This window comes from Diabrotica undecimpunctata, chromosome 6 (assembly GCF_040954645.1).
Source record: "Diabrotica undecimpunctata isolate CICGRU chromosome 6, icDiaUnde3, whole genome shotgun sequence".
Lineage (NCBI taxonomy): Eukaryota > Metazoa > Arthropoda > Insecta > Coleoptera > Chrysomelidae > Diabrotica > Diabrotica undecimpunctata.
This window is the reverse complement of record NC_092808.1, coordinates 100,296,023-100,309,849: the sequence shown is the minus strand read 5'-3', so window position 1 is coordinate 100,309,849 and position 13,827 is coordinate 100,296,023. Positions and strand designations below refer to the sequence as shown.

The 13,827-nt window shown below is 32.9% G+C and overlaps 1 protein-coding gene across 1 annotated transcript in view; it reads left to right on the top strand.

The window, feature by feature from the left end:
* Positions 1-2,060, top strand: part of LOC140442752 (protein gooseberry-like) — an 82,084-nt gene extending 80,024 nt beyond the window's left edge. The window contains exon 5 of the mRNA XM_072533726.1: positions 1,860-2,060. Within this exon, the coding sequence (XP_072389827.1) occupies positions 1,860-1,968 (109 nt within the window). The 3' untranslated portion in view covers positions 1,969-2,060. The remainder of the gene's footprint in view (positions 1-1,859) is intronic.
* The last annotated feature ends 11,767 nt before the right edge of the window (positions 2,061-13,827 follow it).

Here is a 13,827-nt window from a genome sequence, read left to right as displayed (position 1 = left end):
TAAAAAGAACAATATGAAATACCAAACATCCATAGAAAAGTTATTATAAGTGTGTTACCTCAAAAGACGTAGCAGTCAATGATATTAAATATCTAAAGAAGCTTACGACAATGGACATTATAAGATTATGTTGTATACACAATTAATTGAAACTAAATACAGTATACAAATTAACTCAAACCTAGCACAGCAAAAGACCATGTGGTAATTGTACATGTATATAAAAATTATGTAAAAAAGCTTAAGTAAAAAACATTAATTTGCAGAGAACTAACAAGATCATAAGATGCACTTCCAACAGTATATTATTAGTTAAATTTAATTTTAAATTTAGGTAACATTATTAAATTGATTAAGATTAAAATATAGTAATATTTAAAAATATAATGAGGTTACCACTCTTAGCTTCTTACCTGCTGCCGGTTAAATGGAAGCAACAAGTAGAACCCACGCCAAACAACGAGAAAAGACAGCGGCCTTGAGGTCAAAATATGACAGAACAGCAAGGCGAATTACCAACCTCTAGTGCAATAGAGCGGTAAATTTAAAGAATATGATAAATTTGGGTGACAAATCTGTCAGTGAAAACCAAAAAATGAAAGAAAAAGGTGGTTAAGATCACCATTTTTTCCACAGTGATTGGTTAAGAGAGACAATGAACAAACAAGTGAGGTCAATCCAAAATATCATATATTAAAATAGTCTACGTTGTGGCTGGATAGCCAGCCACAGGTAAAGATTGATTCAACTTTCAATAGTCCAAGGTTCATAGCATTTGGAGCTGAGATTAATAAAGATTCTATGAATCAATTTTAATTATAAAATTTTATTAAACTATTTAATCAGAAACAATTATTTCACATATGTAAATGTAACATTGACAAAATAATCAATAAAATGTAAGTTGAATGAATCTAAGTAATCTAAGAATCTAACCTAAAATAAGAAAATATTATTTTATTTTATTTTTATTTGAAATTATTTAATATGAAAATATGATAAAACATACACCTTAGGGGACAATTTTAAAGTAAACAAGGGACTGAAGACAAACTGAAGGGACAAGGGTGTTTTTGTTTTAGAAAACAAATTTCTGACAGTCTTAGCATTCTTTAACTGCAATTTTAACAGGTACGTTAGTCTGTTTGTACAGTTTAATAAGTTTTTCAGTAACTTAAGGAAAATAAGGTAGAGATGAGTAATGGGTAGTTGAAGTCCCAAGTACAGTATTAGGCAGAACAGTGTTATTAATGGAATTATTTGATATTATTCTAAGTTGGTCACCATTGGGTATGTTATTTAAAGAGGAACCATAGCTTTGTAAATAAAGGTATTTATTAATGAGGGAGGATGGATACGAATTCTCAATCAGAATATTTCTAAATAATTGAAGGGATTCCGTTCGATTAACCGGATGTGTTAGTCTATTTTAGTCTACAGCTTAAAGCTTTAATTAGGTTTAATTTATATTTGAAAGGATGACAAGAATGGTAGTTAACAAACCTATTAGGGGCCATTGGTTTCCTATACCAACTTGTGGTTAAGGTGTTAACACCTTATTGACTGCTACATGTCTTTTTGAGGTAACACACTTATAATAACTTTTCTATGGATGTTTGGTTTTTCATATTGTTCTTTTTAGATGAACTGATGATGCTTTCTGATTAGAAAGCGAATCGTCTTCAATAGATAGATGAAGTAGCCACCTTCTTTGTCTTTTTTCTCTCCACCTTTTGACCGAAAAACCCACCACTCTTCGAGTGATCCTTAATTTATATATATATATATATATATATATATATCGCTTTTATAACATGGTTTATAAAAACGTATCTAATTCATTATTTTCTTTGTTTCAGTCTATTGGCTTCAGGAACACATTACGCAGGAGCCCATTCTGCAAGCGAAGCAAAGTCAGGATATCCGTACTTTGGGGCTATGGAAATGGGTACTAGTAGAGTCCATTAAATTATTTATTGTAGGTAGTATATATATACTGTATGTATTATAGTCAGTCATTTATTGTAGTAATTTCTATGTAAATATATACATCTTTAATTATTCAAGCAGTGTTTTATTTAAACTGATATCTAATTACATCCTTTAGTATAATTAGGTGAGTAAAACACTTATTTTAATGTTTATATTAGTTAGAATTACTTTAACATAAAAATAATTCTTTACTTATGATGTAGTTACAGATTTCAAGAAAAGTTATTAATAGTGTTTTTAATTTTATGCGTTGCCTTAATTTTAAATTATACTTCTTTACATTTAAGTGCTCTATGATCGTTAAAAACTTACCTAATAATATTTTAAAGTTGTCATGAGTATTGTTAAGTCTTTTCTTTGGCTTAAGGTCTTAAGCTAAATTAATCAAAATTTTAACATTTTTGCAAAAGCAGAAAAGTTAAGCAACTTAATTCAGATAACTTTTTATTGATTTATTGACATTCACGATAGTCAATCTGGTGGTCATTAAAAATTTTGTTACACTGTAGCATTTTTGTTTCACGACTTATATTATAACACCGAAAAAGATTCTTAATCTTTTTGCGTATCTGAGATTAATAAATCTAAACATTTTGGAGTCTCTTTATAATAAACAAATTTCTCTTTTGTTTGATCCCGATTCTGCCTAGATATTTACTCAGGCAATAAATAAGAATCTTTCTGCTTATGCTGGCAAGATAATGATTTTTGGTGATGATTTCCACTCCTTGGGGAGTGACAGTGAGTAACGGTCGATTTCATTGTGGATATCCGAATTTAGTCATCGAGGACTTCGATGTTGGTCGGGGTACGATGGAGTATTAGAGTACCGCTCAGCCTTGGCCCGTTTTTGGTTTTTGTCGCAATTGGGCACATATCCCGTAAGAAAGATGGGAAAATCGATAATGTAGTGCAGTACTACGAATATCTAATTACAATAGTTAAACAATGATAAAATAAAGTGGTAAGTTTTGATTCAGATGAAAATTAGTTTTGTAAGTTAAAATTAATTTTAAAACTTGTCCGAATGTTCGAGATAAGATCGCTAAATATCTTTTTTCTAGTCAACTGAAGAAATATATATGTTAGCTTCTATTGCCTGTATATCTAGTACTGTGCAGTGGAAAATTTTTTTACAGGGCACTATATGCACTTTTAATTTTCTAGTATACTCTGTATACTCTGTATTTTGTAAATACAGCCCAACAGTTTGCATGTCAGTGCTCTGATGATCAAAGAGAATTGTTGTGGTTTTTGTTCAGCTAATTATTATGTACAATGTTTTATAGATGGTAGAAAATATTGCCTATAGTATCATGATAGTATGCTATAACTGAGGTAATGCCTAATATTTTTGCTAAATTTTAGTATTTGAATTCATTTTGCAGTTTACCCAGTTATAAAGGTATTTCAACTAATTTTAGAACTATTTACTTAATACCTAGTTTATCTAAATTTGTATTTTTGTCTTTTTGCTATCCATTTTATTCTATTTATGTTTACTTGGCTAATTTGTTAATATTTCATTAAACATTTATCTGGCTGAATTTTTGAGTCATAAAAATTGTTAATTTGTAGCCATTATTTGTTAATGCTCTCCCATAATCTGCCTTTCTTCTGGTTACTAATAAGAAGGTAAACCTGATACAAATATAGACAGATATTATAAGGTAAGTGTGTTTGCTATGTTTTATTTATACATACTGATTTTTTTAGAAGTTTAGCCTATTTTTTTATCTTCGTAAACCAATCTTCTCATAGGTTAACTACTGAGTTTTCCTCGTCCCTCGACAAAGGACAAGATGGGACAATTTTTCCAAATTTTTAAATATACCCCCTTCCCAAATCTATTGACGCTCATCCCAAAGCTCACCGTTGTGTCCTTCAAAACACCTGAGCACCGGTTTGCAACGAGAACAAACTTGTAACAGTACGTTACATCACATTTTCAATTTTACTGTAACGATAAGACTACCAAAGAGAATTGAAATACTATTGTAAAAATAATACCTCAATCAACCATGGGAGCTTATCGTCTATACCTTGCCTAGCTCAGTATCTCAAGGGTGAGTTCGTATTGTCTTAAACTAGGGATTGAACCTGAGTTCTCAGTTGATAGCAAATAAGACAAATTTTAACCAAACATATTTATTTAAATGAATAAAAAAACAATAATTAACCCTGCCAAAGCTTAACAGTTAATAAGTGTTACTTATTGCTTCGATGGGCTGCTTGTGTGTTCTAGCTGTTAGGTCCTCCAATTAGAAGTTGTGGCTTCTGGAGAGAGAGCTGCAGTCACACGTGGCTGTATGTCCTGATTAGTAAAATTGAATGTGGCCAATCAATTCAATCTGGTCAATTCAGTTGTTGATAAACCAATATTTCCAATAAATTCAATGAATCCAATAAAATGTGCAATAAACCAATAAGGTTTTGATATGTCCAATAAACTAAAAGATAAGGAACAACTGCATTAGAAACACATCAAAAAGAAAGGTTTAACTTCCTTGCCATCTTACAAAATTACACTTAAACAAATAGCGTATGGCAAGGATAAAATGAAATATGAATGTTACTACTTAGTTAAATTCTGTTAAAGAGTCCTAATGCATATATCAGAAAAAAAAATGTGCTTTCGAAAGAAAGTAAGGTTACAAATATTGGAAATGTGGTCAGAATTATATAATAAACATCACAATGAAAGTACTTACCCCAAGAGAATTTGTAGACCATAAAAATGAGTCTTATAATAATTTTTGCCTTCTTTTATAAATTTCAAAAAGAGGCAAAAAATAATCCCACTACAGAAAAGTTGTTTTGACAGAAAGTGGGAGACTGAATGAAGTTAGCACAGATGTCATAGAATGTTGCTATAGATATCATGAAACTAGCTTGTCAGTCAACACGGAACAGAATAGTCTGCCGAACAAAAGTGAGAGGGCGAACATTTATTCTATGGGACAGAAAGAGAGAGAAAAAAAATAAAGACAGAGGAAGAAGAGAAAAACAGAGGGCGCCAACTATTTTTATAAATAAAAAATAGTAAAAATTAAACTGAAGATAAAGAAATTAATAAATTAATAAACAAATTAAAATAAAATAAAAATTTAAATATAAATTAATAGAGATGTGACGTTTATAACGTTACATTACTACAATAATTTAATTCCAACTGATCGTAACTAAAGCAACTCTTCTCCATTTTTTAACTTAAATGTATTTTATGTCGTCTGCCAAGCTGTCCAGGTACCTAAGTTTCGGTCTAATCCTAGAACGTTGTCCCACTGGCCCTCTTTGGTAAAATACTTTTCTCACCGTCGCATCTTTCTCTCTTCTGATTACATGCCCAATCTATCTGAGGCGTGCTACTTTAATGCATTTCACGTCATCTTGTCCGAAGCTTCTATATAACTCAAAGTTGTAGGGTCTACACCACAAATCCTGCTCTTCAAATCAGTATTCGTAATTTACTACAGATGAAAATTAAAACTAAGGAGAAATCTTTGAATCATGTTATTACATAGAGTATATGTCAAGGGTGCATGAAATGTTATATGCATATGCATGAAAAAGTTAAAAAAAAAACATGGTGGTCACTTGAATAGTGAATTTTATGTCAAAAATGTTATTTAGAGTTTTTTCGAAAAGTCAATATTTTTGGAGTTATTCCTGACTGAAAGTTCACAAATTACACGTTAAAAAAGTATGTTTTTAATCGGTTTTTCACGAATAACTTTAAAAATTTAGATTTTATCGGGAAAACTGTTCCGATGTAAAATGCAGCTTATAAAGTAAAGATAGTCGTTTTTCATTATTACCTTAAACTTAATATTAACAAAGTTATGGCTGTTCGAAAGTAGACTTTTATTCATCGAATGAATACACCAAACATATGATTTTGAATAACTGGAAAACAGTAAGCATTTCATGGAAAACTTATACAAACTTTATAAAAAAAATCTTTAAAGCTACCATTTAAAAAGTGATTTGCGTGAAAATTAAGGTTATTTACTTTATTTAAATACAAACATTACATTCTGGAAGTTTAACAGGTTTAGAAAGTTTAGTTTTGAAAAAATCAGAGTTTAACGTAAAAACACTGTTTTTTGGAATTTCTCAAAAAATCCCCTTTTTTTCAAAATAACTCAACAAGCAAAAAAGATACAAGTTTTTTGTACGAAACTTATTTTAGAAAGGGTCATATAAACGCTATTTTTAAAAGGGCCATATAAACGTAGATGGCAAGATGGCAATATAAAGAGCATCAGAAAAGGCGACGAAAATACTGGTTTGAAAATAATAATAATAATAATAATGGAAAGTACCCAGACGATGCCTATTATTCTTTCTACCACTGGAGTCATCCCGAAGAACCTCCTAGAAAACATAAAAAAGCTGGGTCTAAATGAACATCTATATAAGATCATGCAGAAAGCTGTGCTACTTTCGACGTCAAGATGCGTGCGAAAATTTTTGGGAGATACACCGACGTACCAAGTCACCTAGGACTCGATAACATGGAAAGAGTCCCACCAGAGCTCAATCCTTTTGACACCGTAGGTATCTGGGATGAGCGAATGTTCCCCTTATAGTGAGTGTAAGCCGTATGGCTAAATTTGGATAATAATAATAATAATAGAGTTTATTTATAACAAAAAAAATGCATTATAATATAAATTTACATATTTTATACAATAAATAAACCCAGTTTCTTACAGAAGTTGTTTGTCACATGGACTACAACTTGTACGTGAGGGTTGAATTTTTTTTTAACATATTCGCACAAATTACAATTATAAATTTTTTAAAGTATTAACATACAAACTGTTGACAAATTACAATTAGTAGAACATAAAATTTAAAAATACAGTAAAACCTCCCTTAACCGAAACCTTTTTAACCGAAACCTCGTTTAACCGAAACGGCTGAGTTTCAATAATTTCGTCAATAAAAAGTAAATTTTTATCGCAAAACGTAAACAATTCCATTAATTTCACTCACCGATTGATGCCTATGTGTGTTGGGAAATCAAAAAAACCAAGAGCTCTAAAAGATATTTCCGAAAAAGCACTTCCAGCTTTTTATAGGGCCCAAAAAGCTCATGGATGTGGACCACTTTATTTTCAGAATGGTTCGAACATGAATTTGTCCCAAGTGTAAAATCCTTTTTAAAATCAAAAAACCTTCCCATTAAAGCATTGTTGCTTGTTGACAATGCGCCAACTCACCCTCAAAATCTACAAAATGACAATTGCGAATGTCACGAGCTTAATTCAGCCGTTAGACCAGGGAGTAATAGAGACATTCAACAGACATTATAGAGGAACATTCTTAAGACATCTGTTATCACAGAAGACAAATGAATCCAAAATCTTCAATTGATGGAAAAAACTTTTTGATGGGATTTTGATTGACGATCCTGAAGAAGAAAATGGTAAAGAAACGACAGAAAAAATTAAAACTTTAATAAAAAATTTTGCCGGGATGTGAAGAAATTAACCAGTGAGTGGTTACCAGCCGATGACTCAGAAAGTGAATTCATCGACCAGGACATCATTGATATGGTTCTTCATTCAGACAACCTGAGCGTATCAGACGACGAAGATGACGACCCAGCAGACAACAGGCAGCACGAGACCGCCGACTCGCGCTGCCTTCAATGATTTTCAATGCCGTAGAGGTAATATTTAGAGGCGAAGACGATACAACTCTGAACTATACAAAATATACCAGGATCCGGATATTATAACATTCATCAAAATAGGACGGCTGCGTTGGATAGGACATGTAGAAAGAATGGAAGAAGGCGAAATACCAAACAAAATATTCAAACAGATGCCAGTAGGAAAAAGAACAAGAGGAAGACCGAAACTGAGATACTTAGAACAAATAGAAAATGATATCATCAGCCAATCCCGTCCACTGCTGGACATAGGCCTCCCTCAGTTCTTTCCAGTGTTCTCTACACTGGGCCGCTTGTAGCCAGTTTCCCGCTACTCTTTTTATGTCGTCGGTCCATCTAGTCGGTGGTCGTCCTCGGCTTCTTTTATAATTTCTGGGCCTCCATTTCATAATTCGTCTTGTCCATCGTCCATCTTGTGTTCTGGCTAAGTGTCCTGCCCAGTTCCACTTAAGTCTCGTGGTTCTTTCGATGACGTCTTGAACTCCTGATCTTTGCCTGATTTGTCGGTTTGTTATGTGGTCTCGGAGGCTCACATTCAGCATTGCACGTTCCATGGCTCGTTGTGTAACTCTTAGTTTATTCGCAGATTTCTGCGTGAGTGTTAAAGTCTCTGCTCCATAAGTTTGTACAGGCAAAACACATTGGTTATAAACTTTTCGCTTGAGACACATGGGAATTGAACTTTTTAGAATATGGCTTAGTTTACCAAATGCTGCCCATGTCAGGCCTATTCGCCTCTGTATTTTATTTGTTTGATTGTCTCTGTTTATTTTGATCTCGTGTCCCAGATATTTGTAAGTGTCTGTTTGTTGTATGGTATTATTGTCGATAGTTATATTTCCACTCATTACGAGATTTGTCATAAGTTTAGTTTTCTCAAAGTTTATCTTTAATCCTGCTCTTTCAGACAGACTTTTAAGCGAATGTAGCATAGAAACCGTATCCTGTAAGTTATCTGCGATTAATACGACATCATCTGCAAACCTCAGATGATTTAATCTTTCTCCATCTATATTGATGCCCATATCTTGCCATTGGGTGTTCTTAAATATTGACTCTAGAGCTGCCGTGAACAATTTTGGTGAAATATTGTCTCCTTGTCTTACTCCTCGACCTAAGCTGAATTTTTCTGTGTCTTCGTGTAGTCGTATACTTGATGTAGCGTGATGAACGCTACATCAAGAAAATGATATAACAACCTTAAAAATAAAAAATGATATAACAACCTTAAAGAGAAAAAAAGCACGAAACAGATCGGAATGGAGAAGAATCCTAGAACAGGCCAAGACCCAAAAAGGGTTGTCGAGCCAGTGATGATGATGAGAGGTAATATTTATACAGTAGGCCTAATTAGTTAGGGACACGACTAGGTTCTTAATTTTTGCTGTCTTTGCATAAAGTTATGCCCTTTTCAGATTACTTTACGTTTCGTCGAACAATCGAATGAGGCAAATTCATGATGTTCTGCAAATGAACGATGAAGAGATATAGCTGCAAAACATCGTTGTCAAACAAAAACGCAAAAGAAAATAGATTTCTTTAAAAAAGTATGTTAAACTTGTTCATTTTCCTTAATTTTATTACTTTATTCTGTATTTACTTATTAGAAAACATTACGAAATCAACTCATAGTATTTTTTAATACTAATACTTTGACCAAGAATACTATAAAAAACAATTTTATTTTTAACCGAAATTCTTGTTTTCCGAAACGGCCTCCCCCCCAAATATTTCGGTTAACGGAGGTTTACTGTATAACATTTATTTGAAATTGAAGCACATTAATAGCTGTTCATTACTTCATGCAATTTATATCTGTTACCATGGATCCATTGTTTTAATTTTTTTTTATTTTTTATAGTTATCTATTATTTTGATGGTAGATGGTAAGCAATTAAACATTTTTGGTCCGAAAAAATCAATGCAACGTTGGCCAATGGTTTTTCCTTTTTTTGGTACTAATATCGTTGTTTCTATTTCTGGTTTGATATGTATGGTAGGTACAATTCAGAAATGATTTCTCTCTGTGTAAATATAATAATGATTTGTAGGAGTACAACTGGTTTAAATCCATGAAATGACTGTCTGTAAATAATTGGTCCACTGAAGATCTTATACCCCTTCTATATATTATTCTAATTATCCAATTTTGTATAACGTTTAGATTTTTAAGGTGAGTATTGTACGCTCCACCCCATCCAATAATCCCATAGGTTAATTGTGATTGTACCAGAGAAGAGTATAAAATCTTCAAGTGGTGAACATCTAAGAAGTCGCGAAATATTTGAATTTGGGGAGTAAACCTCTTATTTTTTGGACTACATATTTGATATGATGATCCCATTTTAGGTGTCTGTCCATTGAAACCATTTTTTTATTTTTACAAAGTCCATTTCGACATTTTTCTTTTTAACTTTTTCCAATTATTATTGCTATAAAAAATAGCTGTATCGTCAGCGAAACTTATGATCTGGCCTGAAGTCTGCAATGTAAGTAATGTATTTATATAAATAGTAAATAAAAGCGGCCCCAACACCGTTCCTTGCGGGACTCCGTAAGTCGCAGTTCTGGTCATGCTGATTTTACCATCTACAGTTACCTTTTGCTGTCTGTCACTTAAGTAGCTCTCTAACAATTTGAAGGCCACATCTCTGATGCCGTAATTTTTTGGTTTATGTAACAGTATTTTGTGGTTTACAGTATCAAATGCTTTAGAGAGATCTACAAATATACAAAAGGAGCTTTTTTATTATCTAAAGAATTGTAAATATTTTTTATCAATTTAAAAAGGCTGAAACTAAAAATGCTACATTGATATCTTCCACCAAATAAAAGAGTGTAGACTCATAGACTTAGAGAAAAATCATAATTCGATGGATAAAAAGTGTTTTCAAAAATATGTCTGAGTAAAGCTCACACTACTGCTGGAGGATGTAACAATATAAAATTCAATGTATAAGAGTGCAGTTATTACCTATAATATTGGGTGCTAATTGTTTTAGGCGTAACGACTAGCGCTGTCTCGCAGGTCTTATCTTAAATGAAAATCTAAAAAATAACACAGAACAGAATGACGATACTGAATTCACTACGAATTTTGACTAGGATGAACGGCTTGTGGAATGCAATTTTAGATTCCCTTGCCGAGTAATTCATCCAGCTGTTTGTTTCGCAAATTTTAGGAAACACAGTGGTTAAGATTTGAATTCGGTTTCGCTAAGTAGAAATCGTTTGATTTCTCTTTTTGTTTTTCTAAAAAATAAGTTTGGCAGGGTGTACAAGAAATAAAATATAAAAATATACTTAAGTATGGCAATTTTTTATATAATTTATGTCTCTTCTGTGTGTTCCTGAAGTTGCAGATGAATATAGTTTCAGTGTGGTTGTTGGATTTAGTTGAATATTTGTGCGAAAGCTGAATGTGTGGATGTAAGCTGAAGTAGTCTTACGTTGATTTTGTCTTGATTACGTCTTACGTTTCCTGGATGGTGCACCATTCAGGAAATAAAAACCAAAAAGGGGACAAAAAAATTTAAATTAAAACCAAAAAACTAAAGCAAGTGACCTTGTGTTAGTGACAGCATAAATTTAAAATGTTATCTTGACATAAAGTTATAAAAGCTTAACAGGTATATAAAAAATATATTAGCGTTAGCAAGACAATCAAATGAATATAATAATTAGTAAATAAATTAGCTAAAATGATTTACATAAAAGATTTAACATACATATACGATTAATAAGGTTGAAAAGAAACTTGGCGTAGAGGTAAGGGTATATCAAAAGGAATCTTATAAAGGACACTGAATAATGGTGAAATTAAACATAAAAAAAACTAATCAACTTACCACAATGGAGAATCAAGAACATAAATAGGTTTATAAACTAAAATCCCACTTTAAATAGACGAAAAATATTTAAAAAAGGATTCATACTTCTATATCATGAAGTGATATTGAGATGACAGAACTCGAAAATCAAAGTTGCCAACAGAAAGAATTTCTTCAGTAGTTAAGCTTATAGATATTTATATATGTCTATGGTTAAACTAGCTAGAGCAGCGCGTCCCAAATTGTGGGTCGCGACCCGCTACCGGGATACGAAAGCAAAATGCCGGGCGCCTCGCCTTGCCGATTCTCATATTGCTTTTTCAGGTCGCGGTCTGACTGACGCCACTGCTTTTATTTTAACCTCCCACTACAACATCCACAAAATAAAAAATTTCCGCCCGCTGCACTGCTGCTTTCTTCATTTCATTCAGTGTCAAGTTTAGTTGTCAGGCCTGGGAGAACGTATTTTTTATGCATATTTATTACGTTGAATTTGACGATGGATAAATTTGTTATAAAACAAGTACAAAATCTAAGAGCGACAATAATAATAAAAGTCGAGTAATATTCATTCAGAGGCAGGTACGAGTGGTAATTACAAATGGCACAAAACTGTCACAAAAAACAAGGAGGCCTGGACCCGACAACATTTTGAAGATTACTTACAGTTTACTTACAACCGGGCCACGGAAAAATAAGTTTGGGAAATGCTGAGCTCGAGGGTTCGAATACGGAGGGTATGCGAATGGAAAATTGGAATAGAATTTAAATAAAGGATGGAAGATTAGGCAGTACTAATCAAAAATAAAAGATGTGTACCTACCTACATTAAAATGATTTTCATATAGATACAAAGAAATGAGAAATCATACTACTAAAGAAACCACAAGCACCACTTGATATGAAAGAGCTGCCAGAAAAGTATTGGCAACAAAATTCTTCAGTCCAGAGCCGACTATAAGAGTGTCAAAGACTGGATCCGAAGTTAACGTAACTTTCACAGGGAAGACATACCCATTTAAACACATGGCAAACTATATATTGGACAGACATGTACTAATAGGGCTAAAGTACTGCGGAAAACAAGCAGAAATCAGTTAAGAGTCATAACCAACTTAAAAGAAAGACTTAAGCTGCAGATTCTATAGCGGATAACTTGAGACATTTAACTAGGTATGTCTTGAATGACTACAAGTCATTAGATCGCAGCCTCTTTTTGGAGGTTATTAAGTGACTCCACATCTGGCACCACTACTGCAAGTCATTAGATCGCACCGGAAATCTCTTTTTGGAGATCACCAAGTGACTCCACATATGGTACCTATCTACTAGACCTCTATAAACTGGTACAGGATTCCAGAATCCTGGAATAAATGAGTGAATGGAAGATATGCAATAAGTCGACTGGCTGCAATACGATTAGTTTACAATATAAAGTTTCTATAAACGAAAAATAAGGGTCACTTGATTTTTCCTCTAGGGCCCTGCAATATATCTAATTGTGTCACATGTCTCAGTGAGGCATGACACACGTGAGCGGAGATAGTTCTTGCTGGACAGAGGTAAAGGTGTATAGATGTAAATCGAGAATTTTAATGTTATGCAAATGTTAAGCATAACATGCGTGTCCAAGTCACAACCTCATCGTTGTGGTTTAGTAACATCGAGAGAAATTATACATAATTTTTAACCAAAATTGGGACACATACAAAATTGCGGAACCAAAATACAGGTGACCTCAAAATATATGAGTAGGCTATATAAGAGTAGTGGTGGACAAATATTGGATGATATTGGCACACAGAGAATGATAGAAACAAATAGGGAAACCCTATCTACATTAGTAAATGGATAAAGATTGACAGAGAGAGGAAACTTGAAAAAAACCCTTGCGAAAACCAAATTTGGGGGTACTAAAAATATAATATATTAAAAATACTCGGTTTAAACTTTACTCGTGGACATATTATTCACATAAAAGTCAAGTTTCGTCTTGCATATTGTGATGATTAACTAGCGTCACCGGCGTCCACCACTACTGTGGTGCTACGAAGTAGAACGAAATGTCAAAAGATTTGGTGGCTGCGCTATAATAATTTGTAGTAGAATAAGTCTCGCATGAGAAATCGATCTTATCCACAAAAGACATCAACACTACATCTAGAATGTGTGAGATGTGTTGTATCTGTAACTGTTGGTGTAGGTCCCTTTTTTTACTAATGTAAGATAATACAAAACTACGCACTGTCGCCATTACCACAAATTTACTACCAAAGGGAGATATTTAAATAATGGATTGGTATTTTATTAGTCCAAAGTTAC